Raw genomic sequence first — 23684 nt, forward strand, 5'->3', positions numbered from 1 at the left:
TGTAAATATTGCGTGTCCTCTATTTTTATTTGCTAAATCCCTAAGGATTGATGCCAGTTTTGTCTTAATACTTTCAATACGGTGAGTGAAACCTCCAGTATTTTCATAAGTCACAAAGCAACAGCACTGAGATCATAATAAAATGGAAATTTAAAGTTCTGAGTATCAAGTTTAAATCAATTTTATCCATGCAGAGCTGTGCAGACAGGGTATACAGGGTACAGTCAGGGTGTAGACATAGTGTAGACATCAATGTTTGTATACCCAGCCCCAAGGAAATGCCAATTCTTGTTAACTTGCATGGGATTATACTATTTCGAGCTCTAAATTTTTCAGCAGAGCTAGAACTGGATTGTTTTTCATCATTCTCTTTCTTTCTCAGTCACAACTTAAGTTCCAAATCCTTTATCAAGAAGCTCAACTCTTTGATCTTTCCAGTGTTAGAAAAGCTATGCGCACAGAATATCTATATCTCTACTAAGAATTCCTTCCCATTCACTCGTGATACTTCCTTATGTTTCAAAGGTCTACAAATAGCATTTCCAATGTGAGGTCACCTGTGCCTTACATTTGTTTTTAAAACATTAAGAATCTATCATGTGCCAGGCGCCCTGTTAGACGCTAGAAACACAAGACAAGTAAATCAAAACGTGTCAACTGTAAAATTTCTGCTTTCTTTCCAAAGGCCTGTAGGCTATGGGGTAGATGGAATAGTAGTTGTAATTCACATGGTACAGGTGAATAGCTAAGTGCCCCAGATTTAAAAGGTCTTATCTAAGTTCACATATTTAGTAAGGAAAGAGCCAGGGCTTCAGTAATGATCCCTGGCTCAGGCTCAGGGCACCCTCCAATATTTCTTCAAAGGAAATCTCAGACCATTCAGTATCTTAACTTCTCCATTTCCCAGGAGCAAAAAGGAAAGCATCCTGAATCCCTCTAGACTGTTCACGCCCTCTTAAAAGTGGAACAGGTGTTCTCTGGGTGTTGGAGAAAAGCAAGGCACGAGTGGGAGTTAAAGATCCTGAGCAGCCGTTGTAACCAGACCAATTAATCTGTAGAAACCAGAGCACTCGGCCAAGGCGATGCTATTTCAATTGGGTGTCACAGGTGACTCATCAGAGATGGCTTGCTTTGGGGCCTCCTGATATTTTACTTCAGGGTGGAGTGTCAGATTTCCTTCGCATTTTTGGACAACAGCCCTCTTGTCCATTTCCAAATTTTTCTGGTTTCACAGCCCTCAGGCAGAGCCCGCTCTCAGACCGGAAGCTAGTCACTGGCGAGAGGTTTAGGGAATGAAGAAAAAAGGTGAAAAAAAAAAAAAAAAAGAGCCGGGCCTGGAGAGGGGCCTAAAATGGGGGAAATGTGCACTTCAAGAGCTTTCCTTACCCCAGCCCCTCAGAATGACAGCTCTCCTCAGCCAGAAGACTACCTCTCCCGGCAGGCTCTGCACGCCCCACAGACACAGGCTGGCGAGTTCCCAGCTCTCCACCTCCGCCAGAACCAGCCAATAGGAATCACCGGCCTGAGCCTCCGCCCTACTCGGACCACGCGGGAGCGGGGGCAATAAAACTACATTCCCCGAAGCGCCTTGCGCACTTCATGGCCAATCGGAGCATGGAACTCGGAGGCTGGGGGCGGAGCCGGATGCCTAGGCCACTCCATTGGCCAGGTGAAGCTAAGAAGAGCCGGAACCCGGGAGCGAGAGAAGCGAAATGACATTTCCTCTTTAAATAGCTGGAGCCGGGCCCCGTAGAGAAATGGCCGCGTCGGCAGGTGGGTCGTGTGGTGGCTAGGGAGGTGTGTTAGGGGGGAGGTGGGCCAGGGTCCAGGCTTAGACTGCGAGCTGAGGAGGTGGCGACGAGGAGCCGGATGGAAGGATGGGGAGGTGGAGAGGGATGAGGGGAGGGAGGATGGATGGCGTGGAGGGCGGTGGGCGGTCCGGCTGGGCAGCGATGGGGAGGCCGGGTACCCGCCGCCACCCCGACGCGTTCATCAGGCGGTTGAGGGGGCACTGGCGGCCGCCATCCATCGAGCTTCCCTCGTGAGGCTGCTGCCCTCCGCTCTCGGCTGGGACGTTCTGGCTCTCGGCGGAGTCGCCGCAGACGCCGAGACTGTTCTGCCGGCACAGTCCCTCGGCGAGCACGGGGCTTCGGGCTCGCCGGGCTCCCGGAGGAACAGGCTGGGGCTTGAACTTGCATCGCAGCCCTCTCTCTCTCTCTCTCCCAGATCCTACCCCGCGGTCCCTTTTGATGGTGTATGTCTCTACACATAATATGTATTTTTCTAGGGGCGGGGGGAGCGTGAACGCCGTAACTGGCTCGGAACTTCTTGTGGTTGTACGATTTTTCTCCTAGATTTAAGTAAGTCTTCCCCAACACCGAATGGGATTCCATCTTCAGACACAGCCAATGATGCCATGGACCCCTTCCATGCGTGCAGTATTCTTAAGCAACTCAAAACAATGTACGATGAAGGACAGTTGACAGACATTGTAGTGGAAGTGGATCACGGGAAAACATTTTCCTGTCATAGAAACGTTCTTGCTGCAATCAGCCCTTACTTCAGGTATGATGATGGTAGAAACTTCTGTCGATGTCCGCACGGAGTTCCCTTTGTCCCTCAGTATTGCCCACTTGATTACAAAACGGAGGTGAGACGATGAAATGAAACCCGCGAGTTTGTTTCCTTAAAATAAGTAACAGGCCCTATTTTATTAAGCCCTTGTTTTTGACTTGATGGATTCTTCTAGAATTCAGGTGGTTGGTTTTTAAGTGAGTGAATATATTTTTGTTTGTTTCTGGCACATAACTACAAAATCTAGAATTGGGCTGCTCAGCATGGCCGCCACAGGCCACATGCAGCTCTTTAAACGTCATTGTTTTAAATTAAATAAAATAAAAAATTCAGTGCCTCAGGCAAACTAACCACATTTCAAGTGCTCAGTAGCCACGTGGAGGTAGGAGCTGCCAGTTGTATGACCCAGAAAAAAGTTTGGGTGGACAGTGCTGATCTAGTATTTGTTCCAAAACTCCAACCATGACACATATTTCTCCGGTGCCTGTAACTCTTAGAATTTAAAACTTACCAGCCCGTAACTTGGGAAACAAATTACCATTCGGTAGTTTGTTTTAACGCCACAGGGGTCAAAGCAATGAAATAAAATGAGTGAAATACAGTTTCTGCGTTATCTTAGGCTCCAGACTCATGATCGTTTCCAAGATTTCCAGAAGTGTTTTTAAGTGAAGTTTTCATTTCCATTGCATTCTTCTTTGGGTATCAAAAAGCTACAGCAGTACAGTTTTAAAACCTGGATCTAACAAAGAATTTCCTACTTTAAGACAAGATCACTGATACAGACAGTTTCCTGCTTGAGTTTAACTTCCTTGGTTTCAAGTGCTCATTTTTTTAAGCCTTTCAGTGTTCACTAATAGTGTCTGAAAGACAGTGAACTAATTTTCTCAACTACGGTCTAAAAGTGCTGTTTTTCTTTTTCAGGGTGCTTTTCAGTGTAGCGTTCCAGACCGTAGTTTCTGGTTCCTCTTTCTCAGAATACTGGGTTAAATATAGTCGCTTCATAGCCTGATGCTTATGATGTAACCATTAAGACTTGCCTAGGGATAGGTCATTGGACTGTTAAGTATTAACCATCATGAGGCAGTGAGCTGGAAGGAAAAAAGAAGAAACTGATATGCACAGAAGGTAGGAAGTTGGGCCTGGTAATGGAAACTGCCTGGGGAGATTTGCTTGTCCGGACTCTCCGTTAGACTTGGTTAGTTCATCCATGGATTTAAATATATGTCCCGGTTACTACTGATCAAATTCGGGCTAAGCTTACTTTACCTACATTGTTTTTTATGTCTTTACAGTCCTGTCTCTGTACAGTTATTTCCATTTTAAATGTGAAAAACTGAGATTCGGGGAGGTTAAATGAACTGCCTAAGTCATCTAGCTGGCAGAGGCTGGATTTGATTCTAGAGCCAAGCTTCTTAGTCACTATCATGACTTTTAACAAACAGGAGTGGGTCCTCTTTGAAGTTGCCTTTCAGAAATTTCTATTGTATGTTAAATTTGAATGGTTAAAAAAAATTGAAACTTGGAAGTGAAAATGTCTATATTTGATACTGAAATTTTATACTCTGGCTTGTATCATTTAAATTTTATACTTAATTAAAATTAGTTCTGAAGACTTGGACTAATCACCTTAAAAGAAATATGCTATAGTAGATTTTCTTAATTATAAGAAATTAAGGAAATGCTTGGAAAAGTTTCTAAGCATAAGAGAGGTGAATTCAGATGAAGGTATTTGGCTAGAAAACTTAAGGATTAGGTTCTTATCTCTTGCAAGAGCTATTTGTACAGAAATTTCTTGGCACTGGTGCTGCTCCTTATGTGAAATCGAGGAAGACATACTTAATAGTTTCTAAGTCTTGCATCACTGCTGGAAAAATAAGAATAGCTTGAAATCTGGCATGGTTGTGTCACGATCCCAGTGACCTGTCAGAATTAAAATTTGCATGATCATTAGAAACTTCCTGCTGCTCAGGATTTTGTGTGGGGAAATGCTCCATCTTTATGTGGCATTTCCAGAAAGAACCTAGTAGAACAGAGAACCCATCAGGTATCACACTGCTCCTGTGTGTGAGGCCAGCCTATTCAAGTCAGCAGAGTTCCCATGATAAAGGGGTATGTGGTAATGTTCTCCTTTGGGAGTTAATCTTTGCCTAATGAAAGGCTTTATTTTTCTTTTTAATTGGTAGCTGTATAGCTGGGTGTTTCAGCACCTGAACTGGAAAACCAGCTCCTACATTGGGACATCTAGTTTTCACTCATGAAAAAAAGCCCATTTGATCTTAAACTTAAGATTTACATTGTAGAAGCCAAAATAGGACTCAGAGGTGGTGAACCCAGGCAGCAAGCTGGGTCCTTGTACCCAGGTATATACCCAGTGTTTCTCATTGTATCTTAAAATTAACTAGTTAAGGATATTTTTTTTACAACCTAGCATTGTAAAATGAGAAGGGCCTAGAACTGTATCAACGACTTTATCACAAATGTTAGGTTGATTTCTTCAATAGACATCTATTAAGCACCCAAGGGCAAACAGCCCTTTTCGTAAAATCTTTTTCAAAGAACCTTGATTTGATTTTTGTATTTAATTTTAACAGCAGTCCAGGAAGAAGCCTTAAAGGAGGGGAAAAAAAGGCAAATGATATGTATACACGACTAATAACACTTAAATACAGAGTCAGACTTCTGGCTACTTAATATTTTGGCCAAGAAGAGCCCACAAATGCAGATATTTACAATAAATAAATAAATAAATAAATAAATAAATAAATAAATAGATAGATAGATAGGTAGGGAAGTAAGTAGATAAGAAAGTCTGCTTTCAAAGGCAAAAGCTTGGGATTTTCAAAACCGTCGTCTCCAAAGAATTAATTCTTAAACTCTCTTTAGAAGTACGTATCATGGGGCACTGGGTGACTCAGTCGGTTAAGCGTCCGACTTCGGCTCAGGTCATGATTTCACAGTCCATGAGTTTGAGCCCTATGTTGGGCTCTGTGCTGACAGCTCAGAGCCTGGAGCCTGTTTCAGATTCTGTGTCTCCCTCTCTCTCTGCCCCTCCCCTGCTCATGCTCTGTCTCTCTCTCTGTCAAAAATAAATAAACGTTAAAAAAAAAAGTACATATTATATTGAGCCTACTATAATCTATTTACATTCAGATATACCTGGGTAAAATATGGTACCTTTGAGAAAACTGAGTATATTTCTTTAAGCAAAGGTTTTCACACTGTCGAAGGAAAAGTGAAGTGATGTTCTTTATATTCCTTACAATGATGAAGGAAGCATTCAAAAGATAAAGGGAGTAGGTAGAGAATATGAACTTCTGAAGAACATCCTGTTTTTCTGAGATGAAATTTTTAAAGATCTATTTTGGGGACAAGTTGCCTTGTACATTTCCACTGAGACATGAAAAGTTTAATCAGTCTATATATGCCAGTGTCTTACATTGACACCCTCCATGCATTCTTAAATTTTCTTACTGGTCTGGTGAGTTAAGATCTCAAGTCCCTAAGGCAACTGATAGGAAGGTTGGCTAGGGACTCCAAGGAAAGTAAGGTGTCCTGGAATATTTCATGGCATCTTTCGGTGTGCTTTATTTAGGTATATTCTTTTTCTCAGAGTTGGCATAAAGGGGACTGGCCCTCAGAGTAGGATTTTCGAGATTAAGCAGGCTAAATCCTTATGCTAGATGATCAACTTTTACCCCCATTCGGAATATCAGGAAACACATTAGGAAATTTTTTTCCATTACAAAGGTTATCTCTGTGGTAACTGTATCCCTCCAAAAATTTGCCACCATAATTTTTTATATGGAGTGCAGATATACTATTAACCACTCTTTCCTTCCTAGATCCATGTTCACTAGCGGCCTTACAGAAAGTACTCAAAAAGAAGTTCGAATAGTTGGTGTGGAAGCTGAATCCATGGATTTAGTGTTGAACTATGCCTACACCTCCAGAGTTGTTCTGACAGAGGCCAATGTTCAAGCCTTGTTCACTGCAGCTAGTATCTTCCAGATTCCTTCCATCCAAGACCAATGTGCTAAGTATATGATCAGTCATTTGGACCCACAGAATTCTATTGGGGTCTTCATCTTTGCTGATCATTATGGTCATCAGGAACTCGGAGATCGATCAAAAGAATACATTCGTAAGAAGTTTCTGTGTGTCACCAAAGAACAGGAGTTTCTCCAGCTGACGAAAGACCAACTGATAAGTATATTAGACAGTGATGATTTAAACGTAGACCGAGAAGAGCATGTTTATGAAAGCATCGTAAGGTGGTTTGAACATGAACAGGATGAAAGAGAAGGGCACCTTCCAGAAATTTTTGCCAAATGCATACGTTTTCCTCTGATGGAGGATGCCTTTATAGAGAAAATTCCACCTCAGTTTGCACAGGCTATAGCCAAAAGCTATGTAGAAAAGGGCCCATCCAGTACCAATGGCTGCACACAGAGACTTGGAATGACTGCCTCCGAAATGATCATATGTTTTGATGCTGCCCACAAACACTCAGGAAAGAAGCAAACAGTGCCTTGTCTAGATACAGTCACGGGAAGAGTGTTTAAACTATGCAAACCACCAAATGATCTAAGAGAAGTGGGGATTCTCGTATCACCAGACAATGACATTTACATTGCAGGAGGGTACAGGCCGAGCAGCAGCGAGGTCTCCATCGACCATAAGGCAGAAAATGATTTCTGGATGTATGACCATTCCACCAACAGGTGGCTCTCCAAGCCCCCCCTGCTGCGAGCGAGAATAGGCTGCAAACTGGTGTATTGCTGTGGTAAGATGTATGCGATTGGAGGTCGTGTTTACGAAGGTGATGGGAGAAACTCACTAAAATCCGTGGAGTGCTACGATAGCAGAGAGAATTGTTGGACCAGCGTTTGTGCGATGCCTGTTGCCATGGAGTTTCATAATGCTGTGGAGTACAAAGAGAAGATCTATGTCTTACAGGGTAGGTGCCTGAGTGGTTTATTCTCCATGAGAGGGTAGCAGAATAACCTACTTCTGTTAAAACAGGTGCTTGTTCTTGTTCACTGGGGACTTCCTCTGGCTTTCTTACCATAATCTGTTGGTGGGAACAGTCTATTCTAGAAAGGATGTTTAAAGACCGTCAGCTTTTGCATCCACAAAGGCAGGCATCTTTAAATGAGCCTGTTAAGTTTTTATGTTCTTACTGTGTTTTGACATCACGTAGAATAAGTATTTTTCAAAACATAATCTGATAAGTATTAGTTTGGCCTTCTGGGGAAAACTATTTCAGAGCCGTTTTTAAGACTTTAAGAGAGCAAGTCTGATACATGTCTTTTTACTCTTCCATAATACATAATCAAGAGATGTAGCAACTACTTTTTATGGAACTTAGTGGATTAGTTTGAAAGAGAAAAAAGAACGAAGAATTTTGTGATCAACCTTAGGATTGCCAAGGTCATGAAACGGAATTATAAAGAGTTTGAAATTGCAGTCTTTAGATTTTAATTTCACCGCCGTGTGTGATACCTTTCAAAATAAGTTTTTAAGCTTTTTCACTGAAAAACTTGAGATGCCACTTTTTCTTGCGTTTGCTATTACCGATGAAGAGGGACTATCAAATCTACTTAGCTTTAAACATTTTTTTTGTTTGAACTACTGAAGGCTAGGACTCTGGTAAAGATGATGTAGCAGCAGTAGTAGAAAGAATGACCAAGTGAGTAGAAATAAGATAATTTATCAAAGGTTCTAATTGGTGATAAATAATGTTTTCCCTGTGTTCGGTTTCTTAGACATTTTAGTCGCTTGGATGTTGAATGCGATGATGATACTACCAACATCTTTATTCCTCTTCCTGTGTTTCTTAATTGCTTATACATGTTTTCCTCACACTATTACTTTAATAAAATAAGAAAAAAGGGATGATTCTGTATAGATACATAAGATTTTTTTCGCTGTCACACCATTAAAAAAATATATTCTTTGCTTGTCATCCTTATTTGACACAAAATGCCTGAACCCATTTGTTTAAACTTCAATATCATTTTAATTCTCCAAAAGGAGTATTAACTAACTAGTATCTTATTTTAGTTAAATAGGAACATGGGCATGGATAGGTTTATTGGTCTTGGTGAATAATGGAATATAACAATGGATACATAATCTGTCCAGTATGGTTGCATAGGTTATATCCTCCAATATGATGAAGATTTCTCTACATATATTTTGGTCTTGCTGGCTAACCAGTTAGTTGGTAGAGATATAATTAATTAAGAGATTCCCAGTTGTAAGGTAAAGGTTATGTATTAATGTAAATACTAAAGCAAAGTAATAATGAATTAATAGAATTTTCAGGGCTGGAATGAACATTGTTTAACCTGAGATTATGTTTTATGTAAGAGGAATCTGAGACTCTAAAAGTTTTCTTAATTGCCTTTCACTGGTTAAGCTTTTAAAGAGGACTTTAGATTTTAAAATTTTACTTTGTTTGTCATCTTTCCTTTTTATAAGAAATTTGTAGGGGGTGTCTGGGTGGCTCAGTAGTTAGGCATCTGACTCTGATTTTGGCTCAGGTCACAATCTCACGGTTCGTGAGTTTGAGCCCTGCATCAGGCTTTTGCTGACAGCCCGGAGCCTGCTTGGGATTCTATCTCTCCCTCTTTCTCTGGCCCTCCCCTTCTCATGCTGTCTCTCTCTCTCAAAAAAAAAAAAAAAAAAAAAAAAAAAAAAAAAAAAAAAATTGGAGAGAGGTAGTACACATTAGTTTTAATTTATTTTTCTTTTCTTTTTTTAAACATGTTTGTTTATTTTTGAGAGAGAGAGTATGAGCAAAGGTGGGGCAGAGAGAGGATCTGAAGTGGGCTCTGGGCTGAGAGGGAGATCATGAGGTCATGACCTGAGCCAAAGTCAGAGAGGCTTTACTGACTGAGCCACCCAGGCGCCCCAGAAAGTTTTCATTTCTATTGTCTTTATTAAGAATCCTGTTAAGGGGCGCCTGGGTGGCTCATTTGGTTAAGTGTCTGACTTCGGCTCAGGTCATGATCTCCCGGTCCGTGGGTTCGAGCCCCGCGTCGGGCTCTGTGCTGACAGCTCAGAGGCTGGAGCCTGTTTCGGATTCTGTGTCTCCGTCTCTCTCTGACCCTCCCCCGTTCATGCTCTGTCTCTCTCTGTCTCAAAAATAAATAAACATGAAAAAAAGAAAAAAAAAATTAAAAAAGAATTCTGTTAAAAGTCAGTGAGGGTAGGTGATGTGCAACCAAAAGGTGGTAGTTTAAGAAGCTCCTCTAAGAAAAATGGAAATTATAGTGTCACTACTACTGAGTTGTCCGTTAAATCTGTAGATAAGAGTAAATCTAGTTCAGTTTTCAAGGGGAAGCTCAATTTAGAAGTAGGTATTTCTAATCTAAACAAAGCCTCTTTATATAAATAAAGTTGACATAAATAGTCAGAAGCTTATGCTGTACTATGTGTGGCTATTGGAGTATCATATAATCTGTTCATAAAGGGTCCAGATTTTTAAATCAAGGATTTTATACAAATGTTATAGTTAGCCAAACTCTTGTAAATCTTCGCTAGTTAAATTCATGCGGACATTTTTATATTGGCAGTCTGTCTCCGCACACCCTTTTGTCATCAAAATAGAATTAAAAGTGACCCAAATTCAGCTCCATGAAATGTATGTTTTCTATCCTGTTAAAGCCATGTTTTTTTCTCTTAAGTATTTGTCTTTGCATTATGGCAGTGCTAAAGTAAACATATCCATGGCCTGCAGACACACATCTGAACAATTCCGTGTGCTGCCTTCTAATTAAATAATTAGCACATAAATTTATAGTGGTTTGTTCATGATGAAGCTGTATACATACTCTGATCGTACTGGCTAACCATTAGTAATTATGCTTTTTTAGAGCTGGCTTAAAATAAATTTTCTGAAATATACCATTGGTTAGAAAAATGGATCCAAGCTCTCAATTCTTATTCTGTCTTCAAGTCAAAGTAACTCCTTCTCCCTCCCTATTTCGAACCCCTCCCCAATTCTGGTTGACTATAATATTACGTGTTATGTTCTGCCATGGAATGAAGACATTTTAAACTATTTTATACTATATAATGTATCTCTGGAGATTATACAAGAAATCTTTTAGAAAGTGAAATATTTAGAAAATTAGGCTCTTCAACATATAACCAAAAAGACACAGGTAAATATATATATATATGTCTATTCTTGTTTTTCTTTCTGTTTTTTTAGGAGAATTTTTCCTCTTCTATGAGCCTCAAAAAGACTACTGGGGTTTTTTAACCCCCATGACTGTGCCTAGAATCCAGGGCTTAGCAGCTGTATACAAGGACTCTATCTACTACATAGCTGGAACCTGTGGAAATCATCAACGTATGTTCACTGTAGAAGCCTATGATATTGAGCTCAATAAATGGACTCGGAAGAAGGACTTTCCATGTGATGAGTCCATAAATCCGTACCTTAAACTGGTACTTTTCCAGAATAAACTCCATTTATTTGTTCGAGCTACCCAAGTGACCGTTGAAGAACATGTCTTCAGAACCAGCAGGAAAAATTCCCTTTACCAATATGACGACGTCACTGACCAGTGGATGAAAGTGTACGAGACCCCAGATCGGCTCTGGGACCTTGGCCGGCATTTTGAATGTGCTGTTGCTAAACTCTATCCTCAGTGTCTTCAGAAAGTACTTTAATGAGTAGCAGGCCTTAGTGAGCTCACTGGCATCTTGGGCTTGGGGAAACAATGATACAAGAAGTGCTGTCAGTATTTAAGAAGCTGAGAGAGTTTATATATGGCAATGGGTGCTCTTAAAGATTATGGTGTAGGAGGGATTTCTTTTCATCCTTGTGATGTTTTCATTTCATTAAGCAAAAGGTAACAAAGTGCAATTATCAGCATTTTTTTTTTTTCTGGTATAAAAGTAATCCTTTTCATTCTAGAATTTTGTGATAATTCGTCACTGAGATACCAGATGAATCAACAACTATGCACTCTTTTAAGAGCAGTTAGGGTATTATTGGTCAGAGACATCCAAACTAGTTTGATGTGACTTTTTATTTTAAATACGGGTAAAAATTTGAGGCAATATCACTAGGACTTTAGCTGTGACCTCTCCAACACAGAGAAGCACTAACTTAGACCCTCATTCTTAGTATGTATATATATATATGTATATACATACACACACACACACACACATTTGTGTACTGTTTTCAAGTGTACTGAGATTTAAATATGTTATTAGAGTAGGCTGAAGGAAAACAAATACGTCTTAGAGCTTTTCGTCTGATTGTTTCCTATTTCCCACGGAAGTTTAAGTTAAGCTAAGTTTTTAGTAGTTTTTTTGTTGATAACTTTTTCGTGTGCTCACACTGTCTCATTATTTACAAATCCCGAAAAGGGCTTAAATTCACAGGTGGCTGGTGCTGGTGTAAGTGAATTCATGTGTATACCTAGATAGGTTTAAATTGCCTGAGCCTATGCTTACCTTTCAAATTGGCCTGTTAGTTTTGTGGCATCGTACTTTCCCTGTTGAACTCTTGTGGTTTCACAGGATTCTCTGCCTACATGACAGCAAGATATCTAACTGGACTCAGAATAGTGAGAACATTACTCTCAGTTTGCACTAACACGGGCCATTTTGTTGCCTGACCTCCTTTTCCATCCTCCACCTGTCCCTTCATTATCGGTACAGTGAAAGTTAACTTATTTCTCTTCTGCACAGAGCATAATGTGAAGTTTTACACCTGCTTTTACATTTTTGTTTTCCAGAAACATGGAACTCCTTCGGTGGTCTAATTTAATGGCTTTTAAGTTACATATGACCATTAAAACCTCACTTTTTTTTTTTTTCATTTTTGCACTTAATAGTAATGTATATTTTTACATTGCAAACCTTGTTCTAGCTGAAGGTGACTGAGAAGGAAAAGGGTGAGTGAGTGGAACCATAGCATTATAGGTACTAAATCTCTTTTCATATTGAACGGATGAATTTCTAACAGTCAGTTAGTTATTAACATAAAGGACAAACCAACTCATTGGTCATACCTAAGGTGGATATTTGGATCAGTGACTTGTTTTTTACTATGCCTAGAATAATTGATAAAAAGTAGATGGATAGCCCGGAGTCTGTCCTCAAGTAGAATATTTTGATTCTCTTAAGGAAAACAAACTGGCATGGTTTGTATTAGAAACTCTTGCACAAATTGTCATGTGATACTGTGAAACAAATTTGAAACATTGCCTCTTTGCCTCACATACCTCGTTTTTCAGAAACTTTCCAAACGGCTTGTCCTTGACCTCTGCAAGTAAGGAACGTTTTCTGAAGCAGAATTTAAAGTGGACAGCATTTATAGAATTAACATTTTAAAATCAAGTCTTGGGGAAGTTGGATATGTAGTTTCTTACTGGCCTTGATAGTATGTCTATAATCTCTTTATAAACTTTGTCAACCACTTGTTTTTTTCTCTCTCTAGTTTTTCTTCTGTTTTCCTTTATCTACATGCTGTTTGGGGGCTTTTGCTGTGAGTGTTTTGAAGCATCTTTACAGTGTTGCATCGCAGACGGGAGGACAAAACAAAAATCCCTAACTTTTGCAAGAGATGTTCATGTAATTTATTTTTGGAAGCTTTGTTCAATACCTTAAGATTTCCTGCCGCTTCTTGACAATCTTCTGTATTTATTTAGAACAATGTGTTACTTGAAAACATGACATAGAACAGTGAGTTAGCAATTTACCCGTGCTGTGTGACATATAGGGGTACAATATACTGTGGTCAATTCTGCAGTAGGTTTATTCCGTTCATCTGCACAACAGTCGATCCTTTGCTATAACAATTTATATCGGGGGTGTGATCTAAGTATAGTGTGTCAAAGCCAAGGCTTAGAATTTGCTACAGGAGTAGAATATATATTGAATTTTGTACGAAGAACTATTTGTTTAAATTATATAACTGGGATATTTTGCCACTTTTAAAATGATTTCAGAAGAGGTCCTAGAAAACTAAGATTAGTAATTTGTGTGGGTATGTGTTTAGATATTTAAGGTACATTTGCATAGGATGATGAGAATAAAAGTAAAAGGCACAATGGGGACTACAGAATTAAAATCTAGGCTAACATATGCCAGTCCCACTTGAACTTCGTTTTTGCATTTGAAGAATGTATGTAGCACTTTCCTCTGTATTTTTTACGCATTGGAAACTGGACTTGGTGTAACTGTGTTATAGGAAAGTAGGAACCGTATTCTCTATTTTCCATCTTTGTTTTCTGTTATCCTGCAAAGATGATGCTTAAGCATCAGGCTGATTTCATGGGTGCATGAAGAAAAGAGGGTGTGCTCTGCAAGGAATCAGATTCCCGACGTGAAGCAGTTTAAAATGGCATTCAATGTTCAGTGCTCAGGTATGTAGTTAAGTACTGTAGTCCTTTGGGGGCAAATGTGTAGATATTTTTAAACATTTTGCCATAATTGCACAATTTTTTGCATTTTTACCTGATGGCATTGTTTCTTATAATAAAACCTTTTCTGATTAAAAACTACCATTGTTGTAACTGGACCTCTGACTAGGGAGTTGTACAGAATTAAAATTTGGTGAAAAACATGAAATACCTTCTGTCGTAGTAGAATGGAATAAGATTTTAATCTCTCAAATATTTGGCCTCTGAGACAAAATGAACTAGTTCATATCACCTTATATAATGCTCTTTAAACTCCAAAGCAAGCTTGCTTAGGTCATTAATACCTTGGATGCGTTTGTTCTGGCCTGAACTTTTGTTATTCCACTCCTCTGTCACACACCTCACATCCAATCCATCAGAAAATTCTGTCGCCTCTTCCTTCAAAATACACCTACACTCTGGGGCGCCTGGGTGGCTCAGCTGGTGAAGCATCCGACTTTGCCTCAGGTCATGATCTTGTGGTTCGCGGGTTCAAGCCCCATGTCAGGCTGTGTGCTGACAGCTTAGAGCCTAAAGCCTGCTTCGGATTCTGTGTCTCCCTCTCTCACTGCCCCTCCCCTGCTGTCTCTCTCGCTCACTCTCTCTCTCTCAAAAATAAATAAAAACATTAAAAATGTATACACACACACACACACACACACACACACACACCCCTAGACTCTGACCAGGTACCATTAACACCATTATCACTGTAGTCTAAACTAGCCTACCTTGTCCACCTTAATGCACTGCTCCTGAACTGGTCTGCCTTCTGTCACCCTGGACTGGTTGTAATCTGTTCTGTTCTCCACACAGTAGCCAGATTACATCCCTCTTCTGCTCAAACCCCTCCAGGAGATGACTTCTCATCTCCTTTCTGATGAGAGCCAGACTCCTTCCTTACATGATCGACACCTCACAACCCCACCTCTTGGACCTCAGGTAACATCCCACCAGCTCACTCTATTCCAGCCACACAGACTGCCATTCCTGAGACAGGCCAAGCCCTTCCAACATCACTGCCTTTATCCTTGCTGTGTTTTTAGCCAGGGAAGCCCTGACAACCCACTTTACTCAAGCCTCTATTAAAATTCCAGACAGGACCTCCCTGATCACATTATGGAAAAGAGAACACTTTGCTTCCAACTCTACTCACCCATACCACCTGTCTTCCCCCATTGAAATGTAAGCTCCATGAAAGCAAGGAATTCATTTTATTCATTATGCACCTCGGATCTGAGTCTAGCATGTACTAGGCACTCAACGAGTGGTTTTTTTTTTAACGTTTTTCTTAAAAAAAATTTTTTTTAATGTGTACTTATTTTCGAGGGACACAGCATGAGCCAGGGAGGGGCAGGGAGAGGGGGAAACACAGAATTCAAAGCAGGCTCTGGCCTCTGAGCTGTCAGCAGAGAGCCCAACGCAGGGCTCAAACTCAGGAGCCGTGAGATCATGACCTGAGCTGAAGTCAGATGCTTAACTGAGCCACCCAGGTGCCCCTAGGCAATCAATGAGTGTTTGTAAAAAAAAGAAATGAATTCTCAGTTAAATCTTAGAGAACTCTGAGATGTGGTAGGACCCCTACAATCCTATTTCATCAGATAGAAAACACAAAGATCAAGTGAATTGCTGAAGGTCATCTAACTAATAAGGAGTTCATCTGGGATTAGAACAAAGATTTCCACTTTGACCTTAGTCTATTTCCTACACGCTCCATTAGTTGCAAACAAAACTGAAGAAGAGGTAGCAACTTTCTTTCTTTTTTTTTTTTTTTTAATTTTTTTAATGTTTATTTATTTTTGAGACAGAGAGAGACAGAGCATGAATGGGGGAGGGTCAGAGAGAGAGGGAGACACAGAATCCAAAGCAGGCTCCAGGCTCTGAGCCATCAGCACAGAGCCCGACGCAGGGCTCGAACTCACAGACCGCGAGATCTTGACCTGAGCTGAAGTCGGATGCTTAACCGACTGAGCCACCCAGGCGCCCCGAGGTAGCAACTTTCTAAGACAACACTGTTACATAAAATATCCACTGTAATTTTTAACTGTGATTGATCATCAATGAGGGAATAGATGAGGTGGGAAAATACCTTCTCTTTGTCACCCCACCTGGATATCCCATTTTTATATCATTATGCTAATATACTCCTGTTATGAGTTCTGACCCTCAAGTAAGCTGAAAAACAAGAAGTAAAGGCTTGTGAAGTACTGTTGTTTTGGTTCTTAAAATGACTTAATGTGTTAATTTTAATGTTTTAAATGTTTCAAAATGTTTATTTTGAGAGAGAGAGAGACAGAGAGAGTGGGAGAGGGGCAGAGAGAGAAGGAGACAGAATCTGAAGAGGGCTCTGTGCTGGCAGCAGAGAGCATGATGTGGGGCTCCAGCCCATGAACTGCGAGATTGTGACCTGAGCCGAAGTCAGACGCTTAACTGACCGAGCCGCCCAAGTGCCCATGAGTTGCCATTCAAAAATCTTGGTTTTGTATGCCAGTGGTTTTTATTGAAAAATTCTTTGCAAATACAAAAAGTAAGTGATCTGGTATCTCTAAATCTTCGGAGCAATGATGTAAATGACATCTGCTTAGTCTTTTTGAAGTGAAATCTGGCATTTTATATAATGGATTTGAGTGGCGGGAAAAGTATTTTCCCATCATTTATGCTTCTAGGATATACTAAAACCTCTTGACTCAGAACTTTGGTAGACAGAGTTCAAGTGCTTTTCAATATAAACATGAAGAGGTAGCATTAACTACGCCAGTTCTAGTGAGTCCCTAATTCTCATTCTCCATACTCGATTTTGACTACCTGTATCTCTCTGGTAGAAGATTCAAGAACCTAGAAAGTTGGGTCTCTGGCTCATGAGTCTGCTGGTTTTCCTTTCTCTTTTGGTAACCTGTGTTAGCCCAGATACCGTGTGTATACACAAGCAAGCTGTTGCACACACGCCTACAGGTGAATCAATATGGCTGGCATTTCAGAGACAAGAAAAAGCACAGTCACAAAGTAAACATTTAGAGATTGAACTCGCTAGGCCATAAAGGCACAATTTTCATCTGTGAAAGTGGGAAGTGTTTTATGACTGCTGAGGGGGAGCACAGTCCAGTATGACTAGGTAACCACGACACAATATTTACTTCCACTCTTCAATCATGTATTTTAAATTACTAAAATGGCAAAAAGTATGCAATAAACATCTCACAGCCACCACCTCTATTGTTGAAACTCTCTTGCTCAAGAACCCTGTTACCAGGTTTGGGGTTTCATTGAGATGCCAACCCATGGACCCCACTGCTTTTTCTACTATCCATTAGTCCCTATTGGGGACCTTTCCTGAACTGAGTCAAGTGCAATTCCATGATTCACTCAGAATAATGTCATTTTACATTTGCTCAGTTACCTTGTCTCTTTTTACTACCGCCATACCTGCCTGACAAAACCCCATCCCCGAGTGATTCCAGCTATGATCCCTGTCTGTGCCTGGCCCCGAGTGGCATAGAAATCCCATTCTTGCTGGCGGTTGGACCCTGCCTGGTCCACTGTAAGGCAGGCTGGCAGTGTCAGAGTTAACACCCCGGAGGGCTAGACTGCACCCAATTCCTGTTGGGACTGGTCGATAAAATCCCAGCTTCTTTCTACAGGTGGAATACGTGACACATGTTCTCTACTGTCTCCTAGAGTTCCTCAGTGCAAACGAATCCTAGTTGACCATGAAAGTAACCGGCTTGATATCACACCTTCCCTGTTTCACTTTCCGGCCCTCCTACCATTGCCTCTTGGGACATCCCACCTCCCCTCAATGAACCAACTACTGGCACTCAAATCCTTCCTTCCTTGGACCTGCAATCAAATACTTGCTCAGGACTGGCTTCTGCAAAAGCCCAACATGAAGACACTGGCCATTCTTCCAATTCCTCAAGGCTCTCCCGATATTATGAACTTTGTTCATATTGTTTCCTGTACATGGAGACTCCTCTTCACCTGTTCTTTGCATAACTATTTCATTCTCATCTTTCAGGTCTCAAAGAAATCTTCCCTGATAATCCTAGCTAAAATAAATGCCCTGTCATGCTTGATCACGCCATCCAAAGTGGTTCTCTTCCCATGACTTTTTGTTTGGTTCCCCATCGAACAGTAAGTTCCGTGAGGACAGGCACCAAGTTGGTTTGTTATGCAATGTGTCTGGAGGACCTGGAAAAGTGTCTAGCATATGATCGACTTTTTTAAAATATTTTTTTAGACTTTATTTATTTTTGAGAGAGAGAGAGAGAGAGAGATAATCTGAAGCAAGAGCCAGGCTCTGAGCTGTCAGCACAGAGCCTGATGTGGGACTTGAACCCATGAACCATGAGATCATGACCTGAGCTGAAGTCCGACGCTTAGCTGACTGAGCCACCCAGGCGCCCAAGACCTTCTTTGTTTTTGATGACTTCGGCAGTTTTGAGGAGTACTTCCTGGTCAGATGTTTTGTAGAATGCTCCTTAATTGGCATCTGTCAGCTTTTTTTCTTTTACATGATTAGACTGGGGTTATGTATTGTGGGGAGGAAGACCACAGAGGAAAAGTACCATTGTCACAGCTTATTAAGGGTATATACTCTCAATCTGACTTACCACTGTTGATGTGAACCTTGATCACCTGGCTGGGACAGTGTTTCTTAGGTTTCCCCACTGTGAAGTTATTCCCTCCCTATTCCATACTGTACCCTTCGGAAGGAAGTCGCTATGGAAAGCCCACACGTAAGGAGAGCAGAGTTACTCGCCATCTCTTGGGGGTAGGGCATCTACATAAATTATTTGGGATTCTTCTATTTATTTATCCATTTATATCAGTATGGGCTCATGAATACTTAATTTATACTTAGGCTTATAATCCACTAATACTTTATTTTCAAATTGTTAACAGCTTTGGCCATCGGGAGCTCTTCAGTTGGGGCCTGTGCCCTTCTGACCTACTCCCATCAAAATAAATGTTTTTGGTTTATTTTAAAAAAAAAAAGGGGGGGGAGTGTCTATTTTTGACACTGCAAGATGCTCCAGGCCCATCTTGTATATTTCCTTCCCCAGCCCCCAAATCCATTTTCCCAAGTATCTCCAGTTGTTGTTCTCCAAGATGCGGGCGTTAGGTGCGCTTGTTGCTACTGGGATATTGTTTCTAGAACCTCTCAGCCGACTAGATAAGGAAGTAAGAACGTGTATGTACTTTAACCCGGCTGCCACCATCCACCATCCATTTACTTAATTATTCAGTTCTAGTATATACATAGAGTGCTGTAGGGATTGTTCACCCACACTCCCATAGAAAGTCACTTTATCAGTGAGAGTACAGTCCTTTTGCCTTCACACTTACTGACTCCATTCATTTCTAGACTTATTCAGGTCGACACCTCTCCCTCCCATCTACTTTCATGAAGCTGTTTTACACATTTTTTGTAATTTCTATGATAATACTTCTCTTCTTTAGCCTGTGATATGGTGGATTATATTCACTGACTTTTCAAATGTTGAACTAGCCTTACATATCTGGAATAAACCCCACTTGGTTATGATGTATGTTTTTATACAATGTGGGGTTTGATTTGCTTAAATTGTGTTGAGAGTTTTTGACTCTATGCTAAGGAGAAAAATCAGTCAGTAGTTTTTCTTTCTTGTAATGTTTTTCTCTGTGTTTAAGATTAGGGTAATGTTGGTGTCTTAGTAAGAGTTAGGAAGATTTTATTTTTATCCCATTTTTCTGGAAGAGATTGTGGAGTGATGGTATAATTTGTACCTTGAATGTGTTGTAGAATTTATAAGTGGAACCATCTGGGCTCGATGCTTTAATTTTGTAAAGTTACTAATTATTAATTCAGTTTCTTTAATAGTTATTGGGTTGGTTACTCAGACTATATATTCTTTGTTAAGTTTTGAGTTTTTCAAGAAATTGGTTCATTTCATCTACAATATAAAGTTGAGCGTCAAGTGGTTTATAGTATTTATTCCTTTATTCTTCTAATGTCCAGGGAATCAGTAGTGATTAACCCCTTTTTATTCCTGATGCTGGTAATTTGTATCTTGCCCCTTCCTTCCTTCCTTCCTTCCTTCCTTCCTTCCTTCCTTCCTTCCTCTCTCCCTCCCTCCTTCCCTCCCTTCCTTCCTTCTTTCCTTCCTTCCTTCCTTCCTTCTAATCCAGCTAGAGGCTTATTAATTTTATTGGTCTCTTCAAAGAACCAGATTTTGATTTTAATTAATTTTCTCTGTTGTTTTGTATTTTTAATTTCATTAACATCTGCTCTAATTTTTATTATTTTTTTCTGCTTGCTTTGTTCTTTTTTACTTAAGGTGGAAACTTATGTTACTACTTTTAAATCTTTCTTCTTTTTCTAATATGATGCATGTGATGCTATAAATTTCCCTCTAAGCAATGTTTTTGTAGTATCCCACAAATTCTGATATGTTATATTTTGCCTTCTTTAGTACAAAATATTTTGATCATGTCTGCTTGTAGAACTGGCCCTTTTCATAATTATGTAATGCCCCTTTTTACCCCTGATAGTTTTCCTTGTTCTGAAGGCTTTCTATCTTAAATTCATATGGCCACTCCAGTTTTCATTTAGTGTTAATTTGATGTAACTTTCTCCAAGCGATTTCTTTTAACTATCTGAGTCTTAATACTTAAAGTGGGTTTCTCGTAAATAACTTAAAGTTGGGGCTTTTTCTTTTTTTATATCCACTGTGAGAATCTATCTTTTAATTGATATAGTTAGGACATTTACATTTAAATTGATTATACAGGGACGCCTGGGTGGCTCATTCGGTTAAGCGTCCGACTTCGGTTGAGGTCCTGATCTCCTGGTTTGTGAGCTCGAGCCTCGCGTTGGACTTTGTGCTGACAGCTCGGTGATTGGAGCCTGCTTCGGATTCTGTCTCTCTCTCTGTCCCTCCCCCGCTCATGCTCTGTCTCTCTCTGTCTCAAAAATAAATAGAACATTTAAAAAAAATTTTTAATTGATTATACAGCTGGATTAATATCTACCATATTTCTTACTGTTTTCTATTTGTTGTCTTTATCCTTTCTCTTTTTCATTTATTTTCTGCCTTCTCTGTTGTTTTTTTTTTAATGTTTATTTATTTTTGAGACAGAGAGAGACAGAGTATGAACGGGGGAGGGTCAGAGAGAGAGAGGGAGACACAGAATCAGAAGCAGGCTCCAGGCTCTGAGCTGTCGGCACAGAGCCTGATGCAGGGCTCGAACTCGCGAACCATGAGATCATGACCTGAGCCGAAGTTGGATGCTTAACTGACCGAGCCACCCAGGTGCCCCATGCCTTCTCTGGTTTAACTGAACATTTTATATGATTCTGTTTGAGCTTTTCTCTTATCACATCAAGTATACATCTTTGAATTTTTTTCTTCCAGTGGTTGCCCTAGATTTACAATACACATTTTTTAACTAATTCAAATTCATCTTTAAATAACACTATACTGCTTTGTGTAGTGCAAGTACCTTACAATAGAGTTTCCAATTCCTCCCTTCCATGCCCTATGGATTTGACTGTTCATTTCACTTATCCATAGGCTCTAGTCACTTAATACGGTATTGCTATTTTTACTTTAAACAGTTATCCTTAAGATCAATTAATGTAAGAAAAACATTTTGCTTTCATTTAATCCTTCTCTGACAATTTCTTTCTGTAGATCTAAATTTCTGACCTATATCGTTTTACTAGTTTCTGAAGAATTTCTTTTAACATTGCTTTTAGGACAGGTGTGCAAATCATAAATTGCTTTAGATTTTGTTTGTCTGGGAAGGTCTTTATGTCTCCTTCATTTTTAAGGATAAGTTTACTAGACTTAGAATTCTAGGTTGGTGGGGTTTTGGTTTCAACCTTTTAAATATTTCATTCCACTCTCTCGTTATATGCATAGGTTTCAAAGAGAAGTATGAGCTGATTCTCATTCTTGTTCCTGCCCAATGATGGATTTTTTTTTTTTTCATGTTGCTTCTTTAAAGTTTTTCTCTTTGGTTTTGAAACTTCCAATATGATATACCTTGGTGAAACTTTTGGTATTTATCCTGCTTGGTGTTCTCTGAACTTCCCAGATCTCTAGTTTGGTGTCTGTTATTAATTGTGAAAACTTTTCAGCATCATGCAAATATTTCTTTTGCTCATTTCTCTCTTTCTTCTCTACCTGGTGTTTCAATTTTGAATATATTATACCTTTTATAATTATCCTACAGTTCTTGGATTTTTGTGTCTTTATTTTTATTTTTTCCTTTTCATGTCTATTTGCAAAATTTCTACTGGCATCGATTTAAGTTCACTGATTCTTTCCTCAGCCACATCCAGTCTACTGATAATTCCAACAAAGACATTTTTCATTTCTTCTATAGTGTTTTTGACTTCTAATATTTCCTTCTGATTCCTGCTTGGAGTTTCTCAGATCTTTGCCTGTATGTTGTCTGCCCTTTTCATTAAATCTCTTACCTCTTAGAGTTGCTTCTTTTTAAGTGATTGGTTTTTTAAAAAAATGTTTATTTATTTTGAGAGAGAGAGAATGTGTGAGTGGGGGAGAGAGTCAGAGAGAGAGGGAGAGACTATCCCAAGCAGGCTCCATGTTCAGCATGGAGCCCAATGTGGGGCTTGATCTCATGACTCTGAGATCATGACTTGCGCCGAAACCAAGAGTCGGATGCTTGACCAACTGAACCACCTAGGAGCTCGATTACCTTACTTCACATTACTTGATACATCATGTCTGACTTTCAGTGAATAATTACAACATGCTAAAATGTATGAAAAATATATTCTGAACAGAAAAATCATGCATCAGAGTCATGAGATAGAGCCCCACATCAGAGGCTGCTTGAGATGCTCTCTCTCCCCCTCTGTCCCTCTCCCCTACTCAGGCTCTTTCTTTTTAAAAAAAGAAAAAGGAAAAAAAACTAGGATAAATAGACCTATAGCATGAACATTTATGTTAATATGGCTAGGAGTTGGGCTTTGTTAAATGATTGCTATACTTAAGGTCTTAGAGGCATTGAATTTCTCTAGTACCCTTGTTTTCTCTCCCCCTTATCTTTGGTCTTCTCTGAGTACTTCGACTCAGAGAAAGTCGACGTCTTGCAGCTCTTATTATATGGAAGCTTGTTGGTGTGGTTGCATAGGTACTGGAGAAAGACCGCAGTATAAAGTTTACCAATTGAATCTAAGTCTTTTAAGTGAGGTTGTGTCATAGAGCTGTGACCTTCACAGTTATTTTTCCAGCGGAATAGTGTTTTATTTTCCCTCGCATCATCTTCCTTTCCCCATTATGGCATTCCCAATCTGTTTCTGACCCCTATTGACTATGTACATTCCTTTTTCCCTTAGGTGAGACAGGCAGGCTAACTCTTCCTCCAGCTTTTATCAAGTTCTGTCGACGTATTTTTCCCTGGAGAGGCTATGGAAAAGGCTCTGGGTATATGTCACAATTATTACCCCTCCCCTGCTGCTGGAGCCACTGGGGAACCTTTCTCAGATCTTTGCCATAAGACTGCTGGGATGACTGTAGGTAAAGCCCGCAAAAGTTTGCGGGCTCCCCTAAGATGGCAGTTCCCACGGCTTCTTCACTCTCACGCGAGTCCACAATCAGCCTTCAGTAGTTCATCAAAATTATCATTGAAGTGTTCTTATGGCTCTTGGGACTTTTGGGCCAGGTA

The 23684-nt window shown here is 40.0% G+C and overlaps 1 protein-coding gene across 1 annotated transcript; it reads left to right on the top strand.

The window, feature by feature from the left end:
• The first annotated feature begins 1663 nt into the window (after positions 1–1663).
• On the top strand, positions 1664–14108 carry KBTBD8 (kelch repeat and BTB domain containing 8). Its single transcript, XM_043587895.1, has 4 exons — positions 1664–1773; positions 2355–2565; positions 6417–7531; positions 10796–14108. Exons 1-4 carry the CDS (start codon positions 1758–1760, stop codon positions 11257–11259), a joined length of 1806 nt encoding a protein of 601 aa, XP_043443830.1. The 5' UTR covers positions 1664–1757; the 3' UTR covers positions 11260–14108.
• The last annotated feature ends 9576 nt before the right edge of the window (positions 14109–23684 follow it).

The sequence above is a fragment of the Prionailurus bengalensis genome, chromosome A2 (genome assembly GCF_016509475.1).
Source record: "Prionailurus bengalensis isolate Pbe53 chromosome A2, Fcat_Pben_1.1_paternal_pri, whole genome shotgun sequence".
Lineage (NCBI taxonomy): Eukaryota > Metazoa > Chordata > Mammalia > Carnivora > Felidae > Prionailurus > Prionailurus bengalensis.